General features: G+C 36.4%; 2 protein-coding genes across 2 annotated transcripts; one reads left to right on the top strand and one right to left on the bottom strand.

Moving 5' to 3' along the window:
- The first annotated feature begins 3,542 nt into the window (after window positions 1–3,542).
- On the top strand, window positions 3,543–5,351 carry LOC112081963. Its single transcript, XM_024149039.1, has 3 exons — window positions 3,543–4,406; window positions 5,146–5,243; window positions 5,309–5,351. Exons 1-3 carry the CDS (start codon window positions 3,543–3,545, stop codon window positions 5,349–5,351), a joined length of 1,005 nt encoding a protein of 334 aa, XP_024004807.1.
- Window positions 5,352–25,533: 20,182 nt separating this feature from the next.
- LOC18028827 (cytochrome P450 708A2) lies at window positions 25,534–27,723 on the bottom strand. The gene is made up of 7 exons (XM_024149857.1): window positions 27,515–27,723; window positions 27,039–27,354; window positions 26,773–26,922; window positions 26,362–26,688; window positions 25,959–26,141; window positions 25,734–25,861; window positions 25,534–25,636 (listed from the first exon to the last, which is right to left on the bottom strand). Exons 1-7 carry the CDS (start codon window positions 27,721–27,723, stop codon window positions 25,534–25,536), a joined length of 1,416 nt encoding a protein of 471 aa, XP_024005625.1.

Raw genomic sequence — 27,723 nt, 5'->3', positions numbered from 1 at the left:
AGTGGTCATATTCCAATGAAGTAACGGTCATGTTACTTACGTAAATGGCAGTGGTCATTAGCTTGTATTTTTATTTTTAACTTTATGTTTCTATTGAATAAATACAGCATTCTATGAACGGGAATGTTTTTGTTTCTTAATCAACAACATCAAAATACATAGGATGATTCAGCGATCTAATACTGATACAAAGTTTACATATATTATCTCAAACGAGATAGTTTGTTGGAAAATCTATTGTAGTCTTGTGCTGTGCAACCATAAAATATATGGTCCAGATGATAGCTTCTAATTCGGAGTGGAGAACGGAGAGACTTCTGTGTACATTCATACCTCTCTAATCTTAATTAATCCTTCCACACTTTCTTGAAAGCCGTCTCATTAGGAGATGTGCCCATATCCTTATCTTATTTGTTCCTTGATCTCATCCAAAAATCAAGGTCTTTTTTTTTAATTATTAATTGCGGTTATAAAAGATGACCGAAGTAAAGATTAGACCAAAACAAATGTGGTATTTAAACAAATTGAATCTTCCGCTTCGATTTAGTAAAGATGTTGAATCGTAGACTCCATTCAGCCACGACCACCTCTATTACCGTGACCGCGGTTTCCACTCCCAGCGGCTACGGTCTGCCAAACCATCTCCTTAGCTTTCGCTGAGGGTCTTACCAGTCTCTCTCTTAGGATTCTTTTACCCAAAATCAAGGTCTTACCTAGTGAATACTCTCATCGACTCTGTTAATTTTGGGAAGTTCATTTGAAATTCCCAAATATCATCGAAAGTTTCATGAAGTGTCGTGAGTTTATAAGTTTTTCGAAAGCTTCAAGAATATCGCGAGTTTCTAGAAGCGTTCGGAGTTTAAACAAACCGACGGAAGTTTTCTCAAAGATGATGGAAGTAGTTCTACTCCTTTTTTTTTTTTTTTTTCTAATCTTCATTCACGTGGCATTTGGCAATTCATTAATAAATATATATTTTTTAGGGAAATTTGGTGGCGTAACGTAACGACAAGAGGTAATTAAGTATCAAGAAGCTAATTTTTTTATGGGGTGGAAAGTACCCTAAACCCCCTCAGTTGCTTTCTACTTTAGCATATCTTTACAACGATAACGTATACGTTTTTTCGTTTTTCATTATTTCTGACATCTTTCTCTTTCATCAGCTTTAATTCAAAATCTTTTCGCTGGGTCTTTATAGTCAAGCTTCGGTCCTTGAAATTCAGTTTGAATTTTAAAACACTACTACCTCATCCAGATCCTCTCTTCTATAATTTCGGCGATTCTCCATCTTGCTTCGCCGTTCCCGACACGTTAAACCGGAGTTTGATACGGCGAGTCACTTACTTCTACTACACCCAGTCGTTATACCCAATTAGCTCCGAATACGATGGACCGATCTTGCGAACCACCGTCTTTTTTGTCTGCAGCGAAGATTGAAAGGTAAAATGTTAAGCTCTGTTTTTTTCGTCTGTTGAATGTTATATGACTTTCCTCACAGATACCCGTATACGTCGTCGTTAATTTCCAGGAGCTAGATTTCTTAATTTTCCAAAATGAGATCTCTCTTTATTCTTCCTATTTTTGGGCACATAAACGTTTGGCATTTATCGTGTTTCACAGTTTTTGTTTTTTTTTTCAAACGCTTTCCACTATCATTCTCATCCGTCATCCAGATCTGCGTTTTCAGATCTGAATAGTTAACCACCGAGTATAGCATTTACAATTTAAGTTAGTAAATACGTGTTTATTGGTGACCATTTACCGAGTAACTAACTATTCTTCCTAGTTATAGGTAACCATATGCTGGGTAGCTTACTATTCGTTGCTTTGTGTTTGAAGGTCTGCGTTGTCCCAAGTACATCCCGATCTGGTACCGCTGGCAAATGATATTCTTCCTCAGATTCGGGATGCAGTCGTTGATATTTTTGAAAGAGTTGGTAGGACTTCTGCTAAAGACGCTTGCTCATTTGTTTGTTCATGCAAATTCCTTAGCCAAACATTCAAGGAATCATCTGTCATGAGGTTTCTCAACATTACAGCTTTCGTGAGAAGGCCCAGTTTAGTTCAGAGCTACCCTTCATTCTTTGAGGCAGCGGTGACATCAGGTAATCCACTTGGTCTATATATCCGCGGCATGAGCAGAATCACTATGGTTAATGATATCGAAGGTTCTCTAAGGTTTTTCAACCAAGCGTCTAAAGCTGGAGTTCAACTGGCGACCTTAATGATGGTCATATGTGTTACCGCATTAGGTCACTACCCCATAGGCCTAGAAATTTTAGACCGTGTTTTTGGTTGGAGAGCAACAATTGAGCATATGATTCAGATTGGTGAGGAAGTTATGGCTTTGATCGACAAAATGGTGGTGCCTGATGCGCATACATCTTTACCCCATATTGCTGTTGATTTCCCCAGTTGCCGTATGAACCACCAGGGCGTGTACTGTGAACTTTGCTACCTCTACGTGCACTACCACCATGTGAAATTCTCTTTAGATCCATAGGTTCGATCTATTCCGTTTTGGACCATCCAAACATTTGTCTGTTATTGTCTCTTCCTAAATGTAGTCGACTATTTATAATTGCTTTAATTGTAGTTGAATACTCTTTCTATATTATATCAGTTGCTTTTATATTTAGTGTAATTGGCTATTCCATGTTGTAAAACGGTTTCCTCTCTGTTAACATAACCAACGAAATAATTTGCAGCATTTGTAAGTATTTAGGCAGTTTAATTACTTTATATTGAGATGTAAACTGCTTGGGATGGAAAGGTAACCGTTTTAAAAAAAAAAAAATTAACCGCAATAAAATCTCACATTTAAAGGCTCTTTTTCTCCTCTCACACCTACGAACTTATTCGCAACTGTCATTTCCCTCTTTCTCTTCCCTGTTCTCTTTCACATTCCCACTCCTTTTTCTTTAACCTAGAAAGACGCACACACAACTTCGTCTTTTTTGTTTGCGCCGGAAGCGCCGTCCGCCGCTCCGAGTAACGACAACGGTCGCCACTCTCCATCCGAACCCATCTGTTTCCTGGTTAGTTTTCTTTTCTCGCTTTTAGACCAATTTCCATTCTCGTAGATCCCGCGTCGTCGCCGCCTTCCGTCGCTCAACTCCCAATTGAATTGGGCTCTGTTATATTAAGGTTTACGATCTACAAGTATCCAATTACCATAGTAGTCGTTTATTCGCCAGGTTGCATGTGTAGGTTGAGCCTAATTACCCTATTTCATTTTGGGGATTTTTCGGAAGTACAGATCTATGTTTGGTGCCGCTTGGGTTACATGTTTTTCGAATTTTTATGGGGTTGAATCACTTTTCCAATTACATGTGAACATGAAATTAAAAAGTATTCGTTTAGCAGTAATTCGTTATGGAGTTCAGATACAAACATGGACAATAAGGTCATCCGAAATTTTGTATACTCTCTCGCAATAAACGATTATTTTTATATAGTAGACAAACACTAATAGACGTTTATGTAATACAATTTACTAATTTCAGTTGTTTCATTGTTTTTTTATTTTCAGCTGATAAGTTATGAGCAGGTTTCCGGATAGAATGTTTGCCTTAGGAAACGAACCGGAGAATAAGAAGGTGAACACCTACTTTCAGCTAACCTATCTTGACACAATCAGTTTTGCTTTGGAAGAAGACCATATGGAGAAGCTTTCATTGTCTCAGTTTGGAAAACCGATGGAAGTAGGTAACAAGATTGCTTCATCAGTTAGATTCCTTCACTTCATCTTGTCTCGGCAGCTAGTTACGAAGAAAAAAAAAGAGCTTTGGTGTCTATTCGCTGGCCAGCCAATCCGTTTTTCTATTAGGGATTTTGCTATTACGACAGGCCTAGATTGCTCCAAGTTGCCACCTGCGAAAAAGCTCAAAGAAGACCGGGTCAATGCCGAGACTATTGAGTTGTTTGGGTCAGAGAAGAATGCGACTCCTGGATGGATTGCAACAACACTTGCTGGCAGACCATACAAGGACAAAGAGACTAGATTTAAGCTAGCTTGCTTACTTCTTATCGATGGGATTGTATGCCCGACTTCTAGGAATGCAAAGATAAGTGCCGAGCACATTATGATGGTGCAGGATGTTGATAAATTCCTGGAATATCCATGGGGTCGGAAATCTTTTGATTTGACCATACACAGCATCAAAACAAGGACGGCAACACCATCGTACCTGTGCCAGCCGACGTGTGCATTTCAGGGGTTTATACATGCATTACAAATGGTGATTTTGGAATGTGCTCCCGCTATTCTCAAGAAGGATCTGAAAGGAAAATCAAGCGAACCTAATTTGGTGGATGAAGACGATACCCCCAGTATACGTCCTGGTTCTATGAAACCCGTAAACATCTCAATGCCGCATGTCAAGTATCTTGACAAGTCTCAGAAGGTATGATAATCACATCCACTATAATATTTATATATATATAGGCGACTACTAATAGTAGATAATCATTATAACCTAGTATATCAAACATATATTATAGCCCATTATTAGTAGTTAATTGCTAACAAACAGCACCAGTACTGTCTTTTTTGGCAAACCGATGAATGCTATAAACTGACAGATGTGATAGTCCTTACACTTTCCTAATACTACTCACACTTTTGATAGTTGACTACTACTTATACATAAGAAGTACTGTCAAGTTGGTCAAAAACGATACATGCTCTAACATGACCTATTTGATAGTCAATTATAAATAGACATATTACAAAGTAACTGACTACTCCAACTATTGGAAATGCTGATATTGATCGATGAAGTACTGTATAGTTTGGCAAAACGATACATGCTCTAACATGACCTATTTGATAGTCAATTATAAATAGACATATTTCAAAGTAACTGACTACCCCTACTATTTCAAGCTGATATTGATCTAAGAAGTACTGTCTAGTTTGTCAAAAACGATACATGCTCTAACATGACCTATTTGATAGTCGATTATAAATAGACATATTTCGAAGTAACTGACTACTCCTACTATTTCAAGCTGATTTTTTATGTAAGAAGTACTGTCTAGTTTGTCAAAAACGATACAAGCTCTAACATAACCTATTTGATAGTCAATTATAAATAGATATATTTCAAAGTAACTGACTACTCCTACTATTTCAATTTTCAGGTGGCTGTGAAATCAATTTTGCCGGACGACGAAAATATTTTGGATGATACCGACTTGGAGCTGGATGATGATGTCCCGGACGAAAGTGTTGACAAATTGTTCGCAGCAATCAACGAAGGGGTTAAGTTTTCAAGGAAAACATGGATTAGTGGTGAAAACGCAGGCGTTCATCTAAAGGGAAAAAGGCCAAAACCAACTCGAATTAAATTTGATGTGCTGAAAAAAATCCAAACTAAAATACAGTGCCAATAACTATCTGAATTCCAAAATAATTCAAATTTCCTATCCGAACTCTAATATAAGTGTTAAAATCTACCTTGACTAATTTTGATATTAGTCAACTGTTAAAAGACGCTGACGAGGCATGACGGAATATGACATGGCATGACACGTTGTCACTTTAGTAAAACGATGTCGTTTTAAAAAAAAAATTAAAATTTTTCCTCTTACCTGGATTCAAACCTAAGACCTTATAAACCATGACTAGCACGCAAACCGGTTGAACCACGAGACATTATTGCTATCCTTTACAAATACATGTATATATTTCGATGTTCCGTTTCTGGAATCGGTGAAAACAGTAGAGCTTTGACTGCTAAATATGAGCTTAATTCTCAGATTCCGGCAACTTTTATCAACTAGGTTAGCTCAAACCTCCAGATTATCACTCGTTCCTCGCATCGGAGATTGCCGGAGTTTCGGACAACCGGCGAGAAAAGAGGATGAAGAAGAAGAAAAAGAAATCGATCAAAGGAAGCTCCCAACCGATTACGATCCAGCGACTTTCGATCCAACAGAGCACCGTAGTCCTTCAACGGAGCGTGTGTTCAGACTCGTCGACGAGATCTCATCTCTCACGTTACCAGAAATCTTCGAACTTGGTGCGATTATCATGCCGAAGAAAGGAATCACGGAGTTACCAACCATCGCCGTCATGAAACCCGGAGCTGCTGGTGCTGGGATCGTCAGCGGAGTAGGTCAGAGACAGAGCGGCGGCGGTGGTGGAGCGAGTGAGGAAGCTAAAGCGGAGAAGATAGTGTTTGAGACGCTGTCGTTTTGTTTTGTTTTTTTTTTGAATTTAGACAGACACATATCAATAATATATACATGTACTTGTAAAAGATAACAATAATGTCTCGTGGTTCAACCGGTTTGCGTGCTTAGTTATGGTTTATAAGGTCTTAGGTTCGAATCCAGGTTAGAGGAAAAATTTTTTTTTTGTTTTTACAAAAACGACGTCGTTTTACTAAAGTGACAACGTGTCATGCCACGTCATATTCCGTCATGCTTCGTCAGCGTTTTTTAACAGTTGACTAACATCAAAATTAGTCAAGGCAGATTTTGACACTTATATTAGAGTTCGGATAGGAAATTTGAATTATTTTGGAATTCAGATAATTATTGGCACCGTATTTTAGTTCGGATTTTTTTCGGCACATCAAATTTAGTTCGGGTTGATTTTGGCCCTTTTCCCTTCATCTAAAGAATCCTAAGGCACCATCGTCATCCTCCCGGAATACACCTTCAGACGGGGAGTTCGATTCTGCTTCGGCTGCAATTATTGATAAGGTTCTAGGTGCCAATTCCGTCATCTTAGCCGAGATAAAAAGCCTTCGCGCAGATTTCGGTGATCTACGTACCGAAGTCTCTACCGCTCTGTCCACTTTTAAGCAACCTTCTCAAACAAAGACTAAGAAGAGGGTTAAATCAATTCCAATTCGCAAAAAGCATGTTAGGTTCCAACAGATTTCTTCTTCTGATGAGACTAAGTCATCAGATTCATCTGAAGGCGATGACAGTGATAAGGTAACCAAAAACAAGGAATCGGCCAGTTCTTTTACTGATGGCGACGTTGCCGCCGAAGAAGACAGTGTAGAGGACGATGTCGAGGGATCTCGAGATGCTGGAGACCATGAAAGCCAACCGCATGTTGACGCTGATGATGTCCAAGACGATGCAACACTCGCGCAAAACCAAATTGCTTCTGTGCTTTCTGATTTATCCGCAACTGCCCAAGTAAGTAGCCAACTAGTAGTAGTTATATACGCCGACATAGTCATACACTTATGATAGAAAAACCTTTTTTCCAGGTCAATGTAGATCCTTCCGAGAACCAGCCATTTGATCAAGTCAGTGAACCAAGCCGTGTGAACCCAGTTCATTCACCCGTTAACCATGCCAAGGAAGTCACGGATCAGGTATGTCTTTACTTTTCATATATTGTAAACATAGTCGACTTCTCGGTAATTGTCTACGTTTTCTCACAATATAGCAAATGGGAGACGATGGCCAAGCAAAAAATCAGGTTCGTCTAACTATTTGTCTACTATACCTAAATAGATAGTAGTAGTATACTATATGATGTTTCGATATATACTAGGATTTCTTGGAGGAGCCCCCAAACCCCAACGAAGTAAACTTTGTTCACACATCCGTCAGATCTCACTGTCAACAAGCACCTGTTGTGGCAACCGAGAAAACAGACGTCAACAAAGATGCCCCCCCTAAAGAGGTATTTACAGCTATGTTAAATAGTTACTATTTTCCTCACAAAGTCTCCTACTATTTTCCTCACAAAGTCTCCTACTTTTTATGTACATACTGTTTTGCAGGACACTCCGGAAGATGCCTTGGCCTCTGTCGAAGAGAACCAAGTTATTGCCCCGTTCGACCCTGGAGTCTCATCTCACGAGCAGGTTTGAATTAGTAGTCGTCTATATCTATAAATTAGTCAACTAAGAATATGCCGTGCATCACCAACTTCAAATAACAAATGTAGGTGTTGGGTGATATTGATCCTCCTGGTTGGTCTCTTGGTCTCACACAGGAAGAGAAGAATATGGCTCAAACCTCGAAGAAGGGTGAAGAAGCACAGCTACCTACTCGGAAGAGTAAACGACTACCCGTGCCTTCAACACAGATGTCCGACTTTGTAGTCCCTTGACCTAAGCGTGTTAAGAAGAATGTGAACCCATTACAGCTGTCTCACTTCTTTCCAACACTGATCTGCTCAAAGTTTAATCCCTAAGCTACTCTGCAAGAGTACAGATGTGCAGTTGTAGTATCTAGGGGTCGAACCACAGAGACAAGAGATCACTCAATAAACCTTATGTAGATGGAGTTACGCTAAGCCAAAATATGCGAAACAACTAGCAATGCGACAGAGATAAATAAAACAGCAAGGAAAACGGTTTGTAAGTTCGATGTGGTAAGGATTAGGTCTAGGGCATTTTCAGGAGATCAATGAATGCAGATCGACTTAACTAATCAGGGTTCAAGTTTAAGCACAGTTCTTGAACTCGAAACACAGAATTATAATTAACCAACTTCCGTTGTGAGAATTATCTAAGTTAAAATCCTAGAATTTCAAATTCCTTTGCAAATCCTACAGATTTAAACCAGCTTTAATGCACAAGTTCGGTAGGTTCACAAAGCATATAAACCAAATTCCTTTGCGAATAGCTACTTTGCTCAACCTAGGTTCTTTCCAGTTATTCAATTACAGTTCCGTGTCAATCAAGCAACCTAAGATCTAAGTTCTAGGTGATCAGTCTAGAATTAGCATTAAGAACAACCTAAAGTGAAAAAATAATAGATATGAACCCTAACTAGCAAGTTAATCAAACATTCAAAGAAAACCCTAATTAAACCCTAAACCTAACAGGTGATCTACTCAGACATGGTTATCGAAACAACAAACATGATGAATAGAAAGCAATAGATTAAGTCGAAATAGATAAAGGGGTTTGAAATCTTCTCTATAAACGAACAGAGTTCAGACTTGTCTCCCCAAGCTCAGAAATCGCAAAAGCCGAAAACTCAGAGTATCTCTCTCTCAAAAATCTAAGGTTCTCGTAAAAAAAGAATAAAAATCCTATATATATCTCTAAGACACGTCTTGGGCTTCCTTGGAAACGTTTAGGCCCAACTCCTTCTTCAAATAGGAAACAAAATTGCCTTTTCCTTATTTCTCTGACAAGTGTCGAGCGTCACTCTCCATGGTGTCGAACGTCACTAAAGCACAAAATCCATAGTTGACGAATTTGATCCTGATTAAGCTCCAAAGTGTTCCAAAGTCTCCAGTTAAGCTCCAAACGTACCTATGACCTGAAAAGACTCCAAAAGACTCGAAAGACACTAAAAAGACTCTATAAATAAGACATATACCATGGTTAAAAACCATAAAAACCATGATATATCAACTCCCCCAGACTTAGCATTTGCTTGCCCTCAAGCAAACAGAACACCAAATAAGAGAAAGAGGTTTGAAAATGCAGAGACTCAACCTTTCATTGGAACATCGCTTTTGACCGATTATCCTGCAACTCAACTACTGCTTCATCACTCCAAATCGAACCACCATGTACTTCTCCGCAGACATTCACAGCTTTCCAGATTAAGTCCAAAATTCCACAACATTGTCCATAAACCCTCATCGCTGGATCTCACTGATGATTCCAATGCCAAGAACCTTCTAGACTCTTTCCCATTCTATACTCAAACAAATCAGCCATACAAACTTTGGTACTTTTTCTCTCCCCCAGACTTATTCTTTTCGCACATTCATCATATTTTTTTTTTCTTTCTGGCATATACTCGATAAGAGTAAAGCTGCGAGTACTGATGGTGTTTGCCATCGAGTCCCCGAGTTGTCCCCTTATCTTGTATCAAATGTTTTCAGCGAATAGTGGGGTCATGGGAAACTTTCCTACCCCTCACTTCCTTCCTTTGTGTGATCATTCCAACTTAGAAGGGAAATAATGGGATCATTGGAAACATTCCTAGCCCTTCACTCCTAAGCGAAAATCATCTCAATCTTTTCGCCCTTTTTCTTTCTTTTTCTTCTTCTTAGCTCGTCACAGGGAGAGAAACACCAACATTAAATTTCACACAGGCTTTCATTTGTCAAGTATGAACGAGGAATCAAGCTTTATGAACATCAGTCACATCAATGAGGTAAAAGAAAGAGTTCAGAAATTAGCTCAGGTTAATGGATTCTGTTGGAAACATGGACGCCTCTAGTCAACTGGTCAGCCTTTGGATTTTTCATTAGTCGGATCTAGACGGAATCTGCAGCAGTGGTCACTTAGATGAAAGGTCAGCACAATAATTCCGAGAAAAGCATCATAATCTCCAACAGGTTTTGACTCAAAAACGTTTTGACACAACTGACTCTTAAGAAAAACAAACACAATGTCAGCGACTACCTCCCCCAGACTTAAACAACACTGTTCCCTCATATTCCGATCCTCTGGAGCGTTCCTCTGATTTTGAACGATCACATCATTCCCACGCGGTGCAAGTGGTGGATTCTGGTCAACAACATCCACTGGTAAAGGCGCTGGTGGAATGATGTTACCATCTCCATCAAGCCTTTGGCCTCTCGCATTGCACACATGACCCTCTCGGTCTCTCCAGATTCCATCATCATCACGAACAAGTCCATTGGCGTTTTCCATCATTGCCGGATCTCTTGCTTTCCTGTTCGTTTGCTCTAACTCGGCTAGCTCCTCGTTGCTCAAATTCACTAGCGGGATGTCTTTGTTGCTTCTGGTTCCACGAGTAGGCATAAACCTGAAACACCAAAAACAAAGAGAGAAAACAAAATAAGTAAATTAGGTTATAAAAAGAAAGGTGTTGCGCGACACCACTTGTGGTGTCGCTCGACACTAGGTCATTATAGTCAACTTTACATTACAATACAGCTAACGGCTTGGTGATCAATCGTAAAGTGTCAAATAGTAAAGAATAAACAACAACCCATAGTCGACTATCCATTATTGACTATTAGAAGCAATGTAAGTTTAACGTCTACGGTGAGTACCCTAGTAGTAATCAACTACAAGTAGACGACTTCTACCTACAGATAAACTAATAAAACACCCACATGAAACATATTTAAGAAAACTCAAACTCCAAATAACATCTTATATGATACCAAATCCAAGCATAACAAAACATGTACGGGAGACCCAAAAGTAATTGAGGCATTACAAACCAAAACGCAATATCCAGATAACATATTTCTAGGATGCATAGTAGCAAAAAAGCTTCAAATAAGGAGGAGCTAAGAATTTACATAAAATATAGTCCCTTAACTTCCAATTTGAAGTGCATCATACCCGATTCCCCCTGCCTCATCTCCCATTCATCCCTGCCATTTTTCTTACCTTTCATGCACCGGAAGCTTGCATGACGCTTTGTTGTGACCCTTTCCGAGACACCTGCTGCAAATCCTCGCCGCCTTCCTCGAACGCCTCTGTATAATGTGGAGAATGAATAATAGACAGTTATTTTACGGTAGTCGGTTACCAATAATCGTTTACAAGTAGTTGAATATTATGTTAATAACAAATACCTTCAGTTCTCCTCGTGATGGGATCCTCGTTTTCCTTGGACGACCTGGGGGTCGGCGCATTAACGGTGGAAGTAGTTCTGTGCCTCCAGAATTTACTGGAGCTGGTACTGGATGGAAAGCTCCCTCGTAAAGGGATCTCCGGTACCTTGTGCTGTACACCTCTCCAACGAGCTTCTCAAGCTCAAGTTTGCTGCATGAAGAAGCTGCCATTGCATGTCGGCACGGGATGAGAAGCATCTGAAACTCCCTGCAGCTGCATGACTTCAAAACAAGGTTCACTTCGAATCTGTCCCCATGTCTGTTGTAAACTTCGTACTCATCCTCTCCGACAACAACGACCTACAAATAAACATAGTTATTTATAAGTAGACGCTTATTGGTAGTTAAATATCTACGGACACTTGTATTGGATTATCTCGGTAATCGTTTTCTTTTTACCTCCAGCTCTGTGCAATCGTGAAAGTTTTCGTCCATCATGTCACACACTTTCGGATTTATAGGGTGTTGTTGTGCGGCAGCTGCAGCTTTCCTCCTTACAAACCAGCTAATAAGACTCATCCTAATGGCCTTAAGCATTGAGATTAGTGGAAACTCACGGAACTCTTTCAAGACTTTGTTAAGGGACTCGGCCACATTTGTTGTCATTACATTGTACCGCTCGCCGAAACAGTACGCCCGAGTCCAGTGTGGCAACCCCAGATCCACTAAGTATTTTGCACAGTTTGGACTCACGTTCTGCAAATCGGCAAAGAGCTGCTGAAACTCGTACACGGTATAAGCTTTAGCAGCTCGAACCATCAATCCTGGCAGCCGGCTTTCCTTAAAACGTGTGGTGATGTTTCTTGCGAGATGCACAAGGCAAGCACCATGGCCGGCATCTGGGTACACCTAAAACACCACAAACCAAGCCATACATAGTAACCAACTATATATACTTAACTATTATTAATAAGTAATAGAGTAGCAAATAGTTGACTAAGTTTTATACCTTTCTGAGTCCTGAGTATATGCTGCCGTGCCGGTCCGAAACAAACATAACATCTCGGTCATTGGGAATGATTGTTTTCAAGCAATTGAAAAACTATTCGTAAGAAGCATCATTCTCACTGTCCACAACCGCATATGCAATTGGGTAGATCTGAAAGTTCCCATCTTGGGCACTGGCACATATGAGACAGCCCCTATATCTGCCTACCAGATGTGTCCCTGCACTTATACATAGGTAATTACAGGTATACACAAGTAGTCTACTATGGAAGTAGTCGTACAGTTATAGTCAATTACTTACCATCAATTATCACCACTGGTCTTAAGTATGGGAGTCCAGCAATTGATGCAGCAAACGAGATGAATAGGTACTTGAACCTTTGACAACCATTTCTATCCACCCCAAATTCTGTTTTGCAAACTGTCCCTGGGTTAGAGCTTTGCAGATTCTTTAAATAAGAAGGGAGCAATGCGAAACTTCCAGACACTGATCCAAACGCTCTTTCCAATGCCAATTCCCTGCATCTCCAGGCCTTCCAATATGAAATGTTGACCTACATTCAAACCGTATACACATACTTACACAACCATTTACTTTCACTAGATAGTGTACTACGCATAGCTATTTACTGTTCACCAAATACCTGGAACTCTTGAAGCATTATTCGCTGGATTTCGATAGGACCGAGCCCTTTCTGTCCTGCCACAAATCTTGTTTGAATCAGCTCACCAATCACTTGTGTTGTGGCCTGTTTGTGATATTTCCGGCGGTCTTCAATAGGACATGTGTGTTTCAGCTTGGCCTTCTTAATTTGGAAGTTCCTTGTCGCATCCATGATGGAAGCGTATACCCGCCATGGACATGTTGGATTGATGCAAAGAAACTCCATGTAATTGGGTGTTGATCGTGGTGTCCTAAAGTAGAATTTTCTGTTAATGGCGTGAATAGCCAACTTAATCTTACACTCCACTTTGTTTCTGAAGATTCTTCCAACAAAAATACCATCACCTTTATAGCGCATGTCTCTCAATGCATTGTCTATCCCTGCACACCATATTTAGGTGAAATACGTTACTACTATCCTACTATCCTGGTAAATAGCTACTATAATAAACATTTACCAATAGTCAACTACATACCATCATCAGAAACTTCATCGACAACGGGGGGAGCATCTCTTCCAAACATCGCCAGAAACTCTTCTGTCTCAGTGAAAACACCATTAATCGTCTCGTCCGCGAAACTGTACCTGTTTGAATGGCGGCTACACTCTCCCTTTTTGTAAACCGGCATTTTAGCCTTGCCTTTCCCACGATCCTTTCTCGACGGATTGATTTCCTCCACTGGGTCCTCCATCCCATCATATTCCATGTTGTCACTGTTACCCAGATCGGATTCTTCAAAACACTTCTCAAACTCCGGCTCCTCGCCAGCCAAAGAGATGACAGCCAACTCGTCCAGCTTCTTACATCCCTCTCCCTCGGACGACTCTGCAAAAATTAACGAACTACCCAGTCAACATTCTCAACTAATATAGTTACCGACCTAATAGCGAACTATTTTATTGCATATATGTCTAACATTTGGGACTAGTTGACTACTAAATGACTGACTACTATATACTTCATACCGTCATTGTTTGCGACATTTTCCTCCGTTTGGTTGTTAACCAACAAAGGTGAGTCATTTCTTCCAGGAATCGCCATACCTTCATCTGAATCGCCTTCTGTTGTGACGCACAGGTTCAGCTGGTCGATATCTGCCCTCATCTCCACAAAAAGAGCCACTTCATCATCGGAAGACATCAAAACCGGTGGCGCATCGCGACCGTCGTCCATTAGCATGTATGACGGCCACTGGAAGGTCAGAGTTACGCCCACATCTTCCTTGATATCCATCTTCTCTTTCACGAGCTTCACTACCTCACGAAATGTCATCCTCGCGCTAAGGAATAACGCTTTGGTATTCCCAGTCCGGTCCCTTAAGAAAGTCCACATGCTGTTGCTCTGTTCGAACCATTTTCCTTTCACCAACAACACCATTTGTCTTCCTGCCATCTACACCAACAAGACCGATGTTCAATAAGTATGTAACTACAATTAAAAAGTAGTCATATTAGTTCTGCACAAGTAGTCATACCTTTCGAACACAAACAAGTAGACAAACCCTAGGTAAATTGTTTACTAGCGGCTGTTTATGGGAGTTGTTATCTTCTTCTCTATTTATTTGATGGTCCTGAGGGTCCCCTCCCTAAACCTATCCGTACAACTCTTACTACACAAGTTATTATGGGTATAAAGTTAACGTTGTTAGTGTTAAAAAGGGAAGGTAGCGTCTGCGAATTAGTAAGCTCGTGTGGTCCTTGTCCTGCTCAGAAAAAGCGTTGTCTACTTTTAGGGAGCAAGGGGTATACTGTAATTTCCCTCCTCCTTTTTTGGTTGACTTCTGTTATCTACTTAATTGACTGTTTCTCGCTGGTATTCGCCTAGTTAGCGCTCGCAGAAGTAATATTGGTGCAAATCACCCTATTTTTTATCTTATAGAAAATATTTAATTTATTAAAACAGAAATACTTTTTACATCCAAAATTTTATTTTTTTAATTTCAATCTATTCTATGTACGGACAGATAATATTCATGTTACCAAACAAATTAATCTAATCAAATATTAATAAAAAATTATTTATATAAATTTAATTTCGAAATTCAAATATTAATTGAGATTATTTTAGATTTCTTTAAATATAGATTACAATATCTATCAAAAATAAAAAACCACTTATTATCTTTACAGAAATAATAAATCAAATATTAATTTAGATTAATTTAAATATTCTAATTTAAATAATATCTATACTATTAAAAATTTGATCAAAAATACCATTAATTTTCTGAAAAAATTAATTTACATATAGAAAATAGTAGTTATATTTGATATATAAAATACTTATAATGATGTAAAAATAATACGATATAAATGATATGATATTTATGTTGATTATATATATTTATGATTATATTTTATTTGAAAATTAATAATAAAATAATGGGTAAGAGTCAAATGTATAATTTAAATATTAAAAACATATTTTTAATAAAATATAAAATTAAAAATATATAAAAAAAACTAGGTTAAACACATTTTAATAGCTAAAATCACTAATTTTGAAACATATATGTATGCAAAATACGACATTCTATGTTAAATAAAATAGAAAATAGAAAAAAGTAAATAAATTATCGCCTGTTATCATCTTATAATATTAAAGGAGAAGTACATTTAAGAAAATGACATCGATGTTACGTGGTATATTACAATGAATGCTTTTGTATAAAATATATCCCACGGACAAAAAAAAAAACTCAAACCAAAGAGGATCCGCATCTTTTTAAAATGACCCATTTAAAAGGACACGGATCCTTTAAGTTGACCCATTTTTTTTATTTCAAGCAATTAATTATTTATTTCAAATTTTCAATAAAAACGTAATTTAAACAAAATATCCTATTATTATGGATAAACTAAAATTCATAATAACTTTCGAACTCATTTGAATAGATTTGCAAGATTACGTATGCGAATTAAATCTACTTCAAATCATGTTATGATATCTATTATTAATTATACCAATAATTATTGATACCAATTACAACAATACACACTATAATAGTATTGACAATTCTAACCACTATCACATATCTCATTTGGGTTTAGTTACCATATTTATTGAACACAATATATTCTCATAAATATATGTTACTTATCGTATTCTTTTAGTTTCGAAATAATATAATAGGTGCTCATCTTTGAACTCATACCATAGGATATTTCGAATTTATCCTGTTTATATCGCTTATATGTGTATATAGACAATTACAACTACTTTACAAAAACAATGTTATTAGATATTTGGCATATCTATTTCAAAAATTTAAATTTCACGAATATTCTTGGCCGCCAATTTATGAACATCTAACGGCTTATCAATAAACCCTATATTTTTTATTATAAATATACAACCCCTTCTTCCAAAACACTCCTCATCAAGTTTCGTTTTCCTCTCTGTTTTTTTGTTTGTTTTTCATTGTTCTTATGGCTTCCACAACGAAGCTAACCCCTTTAGCTGACGTTAAGCCTTATAGGACTGGGTGGAAGGTTCAAGTGAAGGTGCTTCATACATGGAAACAATACCAAACCAAGAGTGGCGAGTCTTTGGAATAGGTAATTTGTCTACGTATATTATATATATGTCTTATCATTACGATTACGAATACAACTAATACTATTACCTATTATTAGTTTGCCTGAGAATTGCGGACGTATTACCTTCTTGAGTAGCAAACCTCAACAAAGGGTTTCTTATGGTGATGAGATTCATTTCGATCAGTTTCCAATAGTTACTATTTCAGAATTGCAAGATTCTCTTGAGGTATATGTCATTTTAAAACTTTTCTAGGGAAAACGTCATAGATTATATAATTTTGACATTTGTATTTTTGTTTCTTCAGGTTGGGAAATGTAAGATCATGTGCACCATCAACGCGGTTGACACAGACTGGTCGTGGTTTTATTTGGTTTGCACTAGGTGTAGTAAAAAAGTGTACAAAATTCCAAAGAAGGAAGATCAAAAAATGACCAAGAAGAATAAGATCCTTTATTCATGTGAAACATGTGATGCAAAATTGTCCTTTGTGAGTGCGAGGTAAAATATTTTTACTTTTTTAGTATTTGTCTTAATTATTTATCTAACCATGCATTCGAGTATTTTAATACAATCTTTATATATTGCTAGGTACAAACTTCATCTTTGCATTTATGGACGATACCAGCAAGATCAAGTGTTTTCTTTTTGATAGAAATGCGCAGGATATTTTAAATCAGAAAGCTGATGAAATTCTCAAGGGGAACTTCGATGAGGTATTAATTGTAAATCTTAATCTATGATACAATTTTAACCCTATATGAATAAAAAATTTGTTTGTTTAAAATGTCATGTACGTTATATACTTAGATACAAGATCTGGATGTCCTTCCTGATTATCTGCAAAACTTGATTGGGAAGAGTTTGCAGTTTCTGATTTGTGTTGAGAAAGAAAATCTATATGGTGGTAGTAATACATACAAAATCGGGAAGATTTGAAAAGGAAATGATGTTTTATCCGCTGATGAGGTTAATGAATCCGAAGATATGGGTGATCAGAGTTTTCTATTGTCTGGTAATAAGGTATAATTTCGAAATTTATTAGTTTAGGTTGCATATAATAAATTGTATATATTAATACACGTTATTAATTTGACCTTTTATGTTTATATTTATATGTAAACTTTGTAGGTGTCGCTGATAAACACGCTGAGGCAAGAGCCTTCTTATGAGATGGAAATTTGACAAGGGACTCGCTCGTGCACATGGATCTGGAAAAGTGATGGGCGTGATATAGCGAAAAAATATGGTTATTTGAACTCGTATCTTTTCATGTTATTTGCTATTGTTGTTCAACTTTTTGTTGAAATTTGTTCGGATGATATTCATGCATATGTTCTTGAACTTTAATAATTTATTCTTTTAGTTTAACCATTACTATGTTTACGTATAAATTACGTGTGTATCGTGCTAATTTTATTGGGCCAAAATTAATATTGCTTAACGTTTTGCAGTGTCATATTTGAGTAATTACTATAGTATATATATGATGAAGAAATTGTAGATGAATCATACACTTAATTCGGAGTACATACCTTATTTTTATATTTTTCAAGATATTTTCCAATGTTTATAGAAGATATATTCTTTTATTTGTAAATGCTATTCTCTGAGAATTTGTGATAATTAAGTCAACTGTATCTTAATATGTTTTAATTAGAGCATACTTTTGGGAAATATGAAACACACGGATGAAACGTGAGTAGTCACCTTACTTTTACGACTATAAATAAAAGTAGAAGGGAACTCTCTTCACTCAAATACAATTCTCTCTACAATTATTCCTCTCATGTGCTCCTCAGACAGACGTACAAAAACTATATTTGCATCCAAGAAAAAAAATGTTTCTCTACTAAATATGTTTTGTACATCTGTCAAGGATCACATCAGAAAGAAGTAGTTTATTTACATTTCCTAATTTTTACCTAATTAAATTAATAATTTAAATCTCAATTCATTTTTTTATGTAGATGTTCGTGGAATAAATTTTAACCAAAAAAAAATATTTTATATAATGGGAAATTCGATTGCATATATAATATATAATCATATTGAGTGAATGTGTGAATTACCTAATTATATATTGTCTTAACGATTTACAGTATGCAATTAATAAATTATAATATTTTGCAGATATACAGCGTGAAATTGTAATGACAATGTTTTTAAGATGATTCATATCTATGGCAAGTAACAATAATTGTTATGTACATTATTCGATTTATGGTAAATTATTCATATATGTGAATGATAACTTCATATAAATATATTTAAATTGGTTATGTTCGTTTATCAATTTGTAGTTTGAAATAAAAAAGAAATCTTTACATATCATAATTGATTAATAGATATTGTTAAGATTCACTTGTAGCATTTGCGGCCATAAATTTAACCTAAACTCTTTCGTTTTATTCTTAGTCTATCTTCCCTCCCTAATCCCATCATTTTTTGCTATATTTTGATCTTCACGAAGAGGTTTTACGAGAGGTTAAATTATGCCTAGGATTAAACATGTTGATCGGAAGAATAAATAGAAGACTTTGTTGTCTGGTTGAAGCAGCCAATTTAATAATTCAGGGTCATCATCTACTAATTCGTTTACTCAGAAATCAGATATAGTGGATAATCATTTTGAAAACGAGATCAAAGTTCATTCGCTGTTTCCACAAATTTTGGTAGACAGAACTAATACTGAATCCCTAACTAGAACGCATAATCAATTTTCTCCTATCGTATGTGATGGACTGGAAAACTGTAAGTCTTCTTAAAGTGATGTTTAGAAAATATTTTTTTTTTAAATCTTATCTTATTATCGTTAACACAATGGTTATAAATCATTAAACTTTAGTATGCGACATTATTATTTCAATAATTCAGCTTTACATACTCAAACAAATTATACTGGGAAAGAGAATTCTTTCACATTAGAAAAGAGAAAGCGGAAGCAACCAAAATCATTATCTTCATGTGAGTTATATATGTTTGGCGTATTATGATCCCTATATATATAATGTACCTTGATAAGTATTGGTTTTCGTAATCTTTTTTATTTATATAGCTAACCTATCCCAGTTGACATCGACGAAGTTAACTAATTGTGGGTCAAGTAACAATTCAACCAAGTTTGTTTTCTTAGAAAATGGAGATTCATATTGTATACGGAATACAGATGCTATATCTTCGTATGAAGATTATAAATGTAAACAGGAGAATGGTCAGAACTACAACGAGAATATTTTTGACCATCAACATCGTGAAGGTAAGTATTTATATTGCAACTAATTTTGTGCCCAGAAAATATCGTTCACTTGCATTTCGTATTGTTTTACATTCGTCTGTCAGGACATGTTGATTATAGTAGTTTTGGTGTTGATGATACCAAAGATATGTATGATGATGTCGTCTTCCCAAACAAATACTGGGATTCAGAAGGTAATATTTTGTTTGCTGTATTGACTTAATGTGCAATTATATACACTTATACATTTTTAACTAATAACAATTATATATTTTATAGATGAGTATGATTATGAACAGCGGTTTGACTGTAGCCGTCTTGATGGTTCTTCCGATGAGGAAAACTATATTATGGATGAGGCTGGCGAAGAAATTTCATCTGACAATGGGGAAATTGAAGACTATGTTTATGATGTCAAGAGTTTAGCTACTATTTTGCAGAAAGCGCTTTCTGTAGGAGTCTCTAATAATAATAATCCTTTTAGCGAATATAAAGGTATTTATTTCCAACGCTCAATCTTATGTTATGTGATTCATATATTAATTTATTATAATGTCGGACTACTTTTATATTCAGAATATAAAGATGATGGCTATCCTTCATATGAGTGTAATTATTGTGGTGCAATTTTCTGGTATGGTGAACGTTTAAACAAAAGAAGAAGAGCAAAGAATCCTATATTTTCTTTGTGCTGTTCGCAAGGTCAAGTAAAGCTACAATACCTTCGAGATTCTCCAGAGGAATTAATGCATCTTTTTACATCTGCCGATGATCTAAGCAAACATTTTCGCGATAATGTTAGACCCTACAATATGCTATTTCCAATGACTTCTATTGGAGGTAAAGTAGTTAGGTCTATCAAAAAGGGGCGTGGACCATCAATGTTCCAGCTTAACGGAGAGAATCATCATCTGATGGGAAGTATGCTCCCTAAACCTGGTGATGTTGCAAAGTTTTATCAGTTATTTATTGTTGATACCGATGAAGAAGTACAAAATCGTTTGATCATTATGAGGTAAAAGTAATGATTGAATTCATATTTATTATTACTTTATTTTAATAATAATATATTTTTCTTGCAGCAAAAGTAAAAATCCAATGAAGGTGTCTAAACGTAAACAATTCAGGAATGAATTCATTGATAGGCTGATTAAGATGTTAGATAAGGTGAACCCTTACGTGAAGAATTTTCGAGCTGCTAGAAACAGATTGAAAATGGATCCCAACGAGGAGCTTCATATGAGACTTATAAATAATCGCCAGAAAGACTCAAGGATATATAATATGCCTACTGCATCTGAAGTGGCTGTGTTGATCCCTGGTGATCTAAATGAGGATATGTGTAAGCGTGATATAATATTGCAGAAATAATGCGGCAAGCTGATAAGGATTAGTGAAATTTATCCTTCATGCATTGCTCTACGGTATCCTTTGATTTTTCCGTATGGTGAAGACGGTTTCCATATTCGCATTGAAAAATGCTTTGCAAAGACTGGGAAGAAGAAACGGAAACGAGAATATATTAGCATGAGACAGTTTTTGCATTTCGTATACAGTAGCAAAAGAGTGAATGTCACACTTTGCTGCGGGCTAAGAGGTTATTCCAGCAGTTTCCGGTTGATGTTTTTACTATGATAGAGGCAAATCGTGTCGGATATCTTGACAAAAATCACATCACTCAGATCTGAAAATCTTGATTCAATAGAAGATGCATCAAATAAAGGTAAAAAGAATTTGCGTGATCAAGGTAGAAAAACGTATTCGCTTCCTTTAATTACTGGTGGACCTCGATATATGACTCAATGCTACTTGGATGCAATGTCTATATGTAAACATTTTGGGTACCCTGATCTTTTCATCACCTTTACATGTAATCCAAAGTGGCCAGAAATCACAAGGTATGTGAACGAGCGGAAACTCAGTTTTGATGATAGACCAGATATAATTTATCGGGTGTTCAAAATGAAGCTAGATTCTATGATGATGGATTTTGCTGATAACAGACTCGGTATAGGAAAAGTTTTTTCTGGTTAGTAACTTTGACATTCTTTGATATTAACATTTGTAATATCAATATTCTACAGTGTATTCATTGATATATATTTTTGTAATTTCAGCCATGTACACCATAGAGTTTCAGAAGAGAGGTCTACCGCATGCACATATTCTATTGTTTTTAGATCCAACTTCAAAAATTCATCCTGAAAAAATCGACAATGTTATATCAGCTGAGATACCCGACCGATATAAAGAGTCAGAGCTTTATGGAATTGTTTCAGAAATGATGATTCATGGTCCATGCGGTGATATTAATCCAAGATCACCATGCATGTCTCAAGAGATTTGTACAAAAATGTATCCTAAAAAACATGTTGAGACGACAGCTATTAATAAAGAAGGTTTTCCTTTGTATAGGAGGAGGTCACAGCTCAAGGATTACGTTGACAAAAATGGATACAGATGTGATAATAGATTTGTGATACCCTATAACAAGAAGTTGTCTCTTCGTATCAAGCTCATATCAATGTTGAGTGGTGCAACCAAGCTTCTTCCATTAAATACTTATTTAAGTATATAAATAAAGGGTTTGATCGTGTTACGTTTGTGATTGAGCCTTCGCAAGCACAGAATGTGAAAGCTGATGGAGGAGATAACAGTCATTGTGATTCCACACATGAATGTCAAGCAAAGAAGAAAAATGAGATTAAAGACTTCTTCGACTGCAGGTTCGTTGTAAACATTTATATTTGAACTACTATCAGAATAAAAACTATATATTTAATTGAACATCGTTAGTTTTTTACTTCTAACATACTATTTTATTATACAGATATGTATCTGCGTGTGAATCTGCATGGCGAATCTTAAAAAATTCAATCCACAATCGTACAACCCCCGTTGAACACCTTTCATTTCACTTACCAGACAGTTGGTATATTTCAAGGGCGATGAGATGATAGAAATGGTTATCCATAGTGAAGTTGTAAAGAACACAAAGATGACGGCTTGGTTTGAGTTGAACAAAAAATGCGGTAAATGTAAAACACTCACGTATGGAGAAATCCCTGTTTACTATACGTGGGATAAATCACTTCGGATGTTTAAACTAAGGGAAAGAGGTTTTGCTATTGGAAGGATTACTTATGTTCCACGTAAACTAGAAGAAGTTTATTATTTGAGGATTCTTCTTAATGTTGTCAGGGGTCCAAAATCTTTTGATGACATCAAATCCTACATTGATGGTATACGCTTCTTTCAAGGAAGCATGTTATGCTAGAGGGTTGTTAGAAGATGACCAGGACTATATTTGATATTATTAGAATGAGTTTTACTGCTACCGGATCATTTTTAAGACGATTATTTGTTATAATGCTTGCATCTGGTAGTTTGTCTCGGCCTGAATATGTTTGGGAACAAACCTGGGAAGTATTGTCAGAAGATATTGAATACATGCGGCGACAGCATTGTAATCGGCCATGTTTGATAAATTCCCTACCGTTTTCTTATTTATTTTATTGCATCTTTAACGGTATTGTGTTAAACCGTAATGCATTGTTTAATTTGTTACTGATTAATAAACTCATTATACATATAATATACATGTTTTGCAGGTCTTATATTGGATGATGCTGATAAAAAAAAGTTCGCTCTTTTGGAGATTGAGTAGATCTTGAAATTTCACAATAGTTCTTTGCAATTCTATACAACAATGCCTAAGCCTCTAAAAGATGGGCTTAACAACGATAATTTCTTAATAATTGATGAAAAAATTTATGATAGACAGGCATTAAAAGAAATATATGATAGACACATTGTGAAGCTTACCACTGAGCAAAGGAAGATTTATGATGGGATTATTGAAGCAGTTGAGAACAAAAAAGGAGGCTTTTTTTTGTATATGGATTTGGAGGTACTGGCAAAAATTTCCTTTGGTCTCTTTTGTCTGCTGAAATAAGATGTAAGGGTGATATTGTGCTAAACGTTGCATCAAGTAGAATCGCATCTTTGTTGTTACAAGGAGGTCGGACAGCTCATTCACGGTTTGGTATACCTATTAACCCAGATAAATATACTACATGTTCGATGATACGTGGTTCAGAAGTTGCGAATTTGATAGAAGAAGCATCTCTTATTATTTGGGATGAAGCACCTATGATGAGTAAATACTGCTTTGAATCGTTAGATAAAAGTTTATCTGACATCATGCAGAATGAAGAACGAGGTGTTTTCGGTGGGAAATTTGTTGTATTTGGTGGAGATTTCAGGTAGATTATACCTGTCATGCATGGTGCTTCAAGGGGAGATGTTGCTAATAATGCATTGAATGCATCTTATATCTGGGATTATTGCAAAATTATGAAGCTAACGAAAAACATGAGGTTACTGGCAAGTGACTTGAGTGTTGAGCAAACAAATGAATTTAAGGAATTTTCTGAATGGATTTTAGATGTTGGCGAAGGTAAAATTGCTGAGCTAAATGACGGTGAAGCAATGATTAATATTCCTGAGGAGTTCCTTATAACGGACGTACATGATCCAATCGAAGCAATATGTACACAAATTTACAGAGAACAAACATCGGTTCAGGAGGAAAAAGAGGCCAAATTTTGGCAAGAAAGAGCAATACTTTGTCCAACCAATGAAGATGTGAACAATAGAAATGAACATATGTTGTCGAAGATAACTGGTAACTACAATATGTTCATCATATATGATTGTGTTTTTTGGTTTGTTTTTGAAATTTTATTCTTACTTATATCAATATTTTGAACTAATTAACACAGGTGAGTCAAAAGTATATCTGAGTTCTGATACTATAGATCCTGCTGACTCCGGAGCATTGCAAAATCTCGCTTTTACTCCTGAGTTTTTAAACAGTATAAAAGTTGGTGGACTTCGCAATCATTGTATTACATTGAAAATAGGGTGTCCTGTGATACTGCTTAGGAATATTGATCGTAAAGCGGGATTGATGAATGAAACGAGACTTCAGATTACACAAATGGCGGATTTCATGATAGAAGCAAGAATTATTACCAGAGATAAAGCTGGAGACAAATTTATTATTCTACGATTGCTGATCACTCCATCTGATGCAAGATTTCCTGACGTAAACAGTTACCGTTGGCAGTTGCATTCGCTATAACCATCAACAAAAGTCAGGGACAGTCGTTATTAGAAGTAGGTTTGTATTTATCTCATCCTGTGTTTTTTCATGGGCAGCTATATGTTGCAATCTGAGAAACATGATACAATTTGCTAGGAATTCTGTAAGGTGTACTTGTATCCTATAAAATAGACGTCCGAGAAACTATGTAGGGATGAAATTCTGTCTTAGGAGATTGCCCGTCTTTATCATTCTGCAAGTTGTTAATACTTGGATTAAAGAAGAAACATCAAGTTTTTGTTTATTACACATTTGTATTTGTATCATATTTATTTAATAAAGCAACATCTTTCATATTGTAAGATTGATCTTCGAATTACCATAACAAGGACAATCTAACCATCTGTATTGCTTACTTTATTTATTCAATAGAAACATACAACCTGATGACCAACTACTTCAAATGGAATATAACCACTCTAATAAGCAGCCAACTTAGTTATCCACTTTGGTATCTTCTGAGATTTGAACATCACATCCATGCGGAAACATAAGCACATAGCTTCGAGTTACTGTGATCTCTGCCTTCATTGACCACCTGCAGACAATAGGTATATATGCAAGTTACTTTGACTGTTTAATTAGAAGAAAATCAAATTGAATCATGAGTCATTTATTAGGTGATAAAAATTAACCTGTATCTACACAAATAGTGAATAAAAATGGCCATCATCAGCTTAGCGAAGTAAGCCCCTACACAGAGTCTAGGGCCAGCGCCAAATGGAATGTAATTCTTGGAGACCAACGCGCTCAAATCTTTTCCCTGTTAATTTAGTTTAAAATATGTTAAAAGCTTCTGAAATTGATTAGTGGAATATGGGAGTAGATAAGTAAAGAATGATAAATGAGATTTAAATCACCTTCCAGCGCCATGGATTAAATACTAAAGGATCCTCATACTTTTCGGGATTGAAGTGGACACTAGAATAGCCCATGAAGATCCAACCAGCTGGAATTGTGTTATCACCTACTTGGATGTCATGATCAGGTGTTCTAAGCACTACAGGCACCGTGCTTGTGATTCTAAGAGACTCATTGATCACCTGAAACATACACCGTATTTGTGTGAACTAATTGAAAAAAATTCTTCGGATTTTAAGTAAAACCAATTGACAGTGAGCAGAATGTTAAATATTCTATATCATATATATATATATATAATCAAACCTCTATAAATTAATAATGTGGTGATTATTGATGTGTAAGTGTATATACATCATTTTTGTCATCGAATGGTATATATAATTTTTGGCTCAAACTAACCATATGGGTGAAAGTCATGGATTTGTAGTCTTCCCAAGTTAGGCTGGCCTCTTTATCTTTCTTACCCCGGAAAATTTCCGCATGCTCTCTCTGCAGCTCTTCCATGACTTTAGGGTTCTTGCTTATGAGCTTTACTGTAGCCGCAAGAATTCGGGGAGTTGTTTCGTTAGCAATCAGAAAGAAGGTATATATGTACTCGATCGCTTTATCTACACTCATCGTATCTTTTTCTCCATATATGATCTTAAAGAACTCTCCGAGCTCCTCTCCTGATGTTATCTTCTTCAACACTGCCTCCTTAAGTAATTTCATCATCCTCTTTCTCGCCTGCCACGAAACAATACCATCACGACCTCCATCATTAAGCTTATGCATATATATATTGCTAATAAGGTTACTGAAAATACTTACCTTCATCATATTATAGACACCCATTCCAGGAAAGTTGAAAGGTAACCGAAACCAGCCACTGGGAAAATTTCTCCAACAGAGTGCGAGTTCTTTCGCTGATCCTGGTTCTATATCGCCCATAACTTTCTTTGCAAGGCATTCAATTAAGATCTGTATTGCTAAATACTTTTAATGATACGAATACTTTTGATATACCCTATCTAGTTGATTATAATATTGCCAAAAGATAAAGACAACACGAAATGATTGACTTTTTTTTTTTTTACCGTGCTTAATGTTTCTTTGACGTCAAGGAAGCCTTTCCTAGCTCCTTCCTCCATGTGTTTGTGAGACAATAGATCGATGTCTTTCATAGTTCTTATTCTTAAACCGTCTGAACCCAACATCTGGAATGTCAAGCTTCGGACATGTTTATGGGATTCTATGCTCTGCACAAACAAGTTGTTTTCGCCAAATAGTCGTGTTATGCTCTTCGGGACACCAGGAATATGAGTTGTCTTTGCTATCTCCATGTTCAATTCATTATCCATCGACATTATAGCATTGCCTCCAAATAAGCTTGTCCGGAAAACTGGTCCATATCTATATTTTCACAAAAAAGGGACAAAGCAAAGTCTTAACGTAACTTAAATAAGTTAAAAATCAATAAGAAAAATAAATCTAAACATGCAAATGAGAAGTTAATCCATGCAAGTAAATTAGGAGATATGTTAAAAAAAAAAAAGTAAATTAGGAGAAGAACCTGAGGATTCTCTCCTTGACGAATGCTGAAAACTGAAGAGCGTCATGAGGCTTCATGAACTGAAAAGTCTCTCCCATGATCGGAAAACCCATTGACCCTGGAGGAAGTTTTCCATTACACCTTGGGTTCCTCCATTGATAGATCCAATGAGATAGCTTGACCACTATGAGTGAAACTATCACAATCCATAACTCATAAACTTCTACCAT

The sequence above is a fragment of the Eutrema salsugineum genome, unplaced genomic scaffold (genome assembly GCF_000478725.1).
Source record: "Eutrema salsugineum unplaced genomic scaffold, Eutsalg1_0 scaffold_1, whole genome shotgun sequence".
NCBI lineage: Eukaryota > Viridiplantae > Streptophyta > Magnoliopsida > Brassicales > Brassicaceae > Eutrema > Eutrema salsugineum.
Note: the sequence above shows the minus strand (reverse complement) of the source record. Positions and strands in the feature narration are given on the sequence as shown.

What these genes read in the sequence shown, in the direction of transcription:
- LOC112081963 (XM_024149039.1), top strand. Translation starts at nt 3,543, where the DNA reads ATGAGCAGGTTTCCGGATAGAATGTTTGCCTTAGGAAACGAACCGGAG. An exon ending in ATCTTGACAAGTCTCAGAAG is followed by an intron (nt 4,407 to 5,145) that starts GTATGATAATCA and finishes TTCAATTTTCAG; the next exon opens with GTGGCTGTGAAATCAATTTT. An exon ending in GACGAAAGTGTTGACAAATT is followed by an intron (nt 5,244 to 5,308) that starts GTTCGCAGCAAT and finishes GTGAAAACGCAG; the next exon opens with GCGTTCATCTAAAGGGAAAA.
- LOC18028827 (XM_024149857.1), bottom strand. Translation starts at nt 27,723, where the DNA reads ATGGTAGAAGTTTATGAGTTATGGATTGTGATAGTTTCACTCATAGTG. An exon ending in GTCAAGGAGAGAATCCTCAG is followed by an intron (nt 27,355 to 27,514) that starts GTTCTTCTCCTA and finishes GTGAAAATATAG; the next exon opens with ATATGGACCAGTTTTCCGGA. An exon ending in TTAATCCATGGCGCTGGAAG is followed by an intron (nt 25,862 to 25,958) that starts GTGATTTAAATC and finishes CTAAATTAACAG; the next exon opens with GGAAAAGATTTGAGCGCGTT.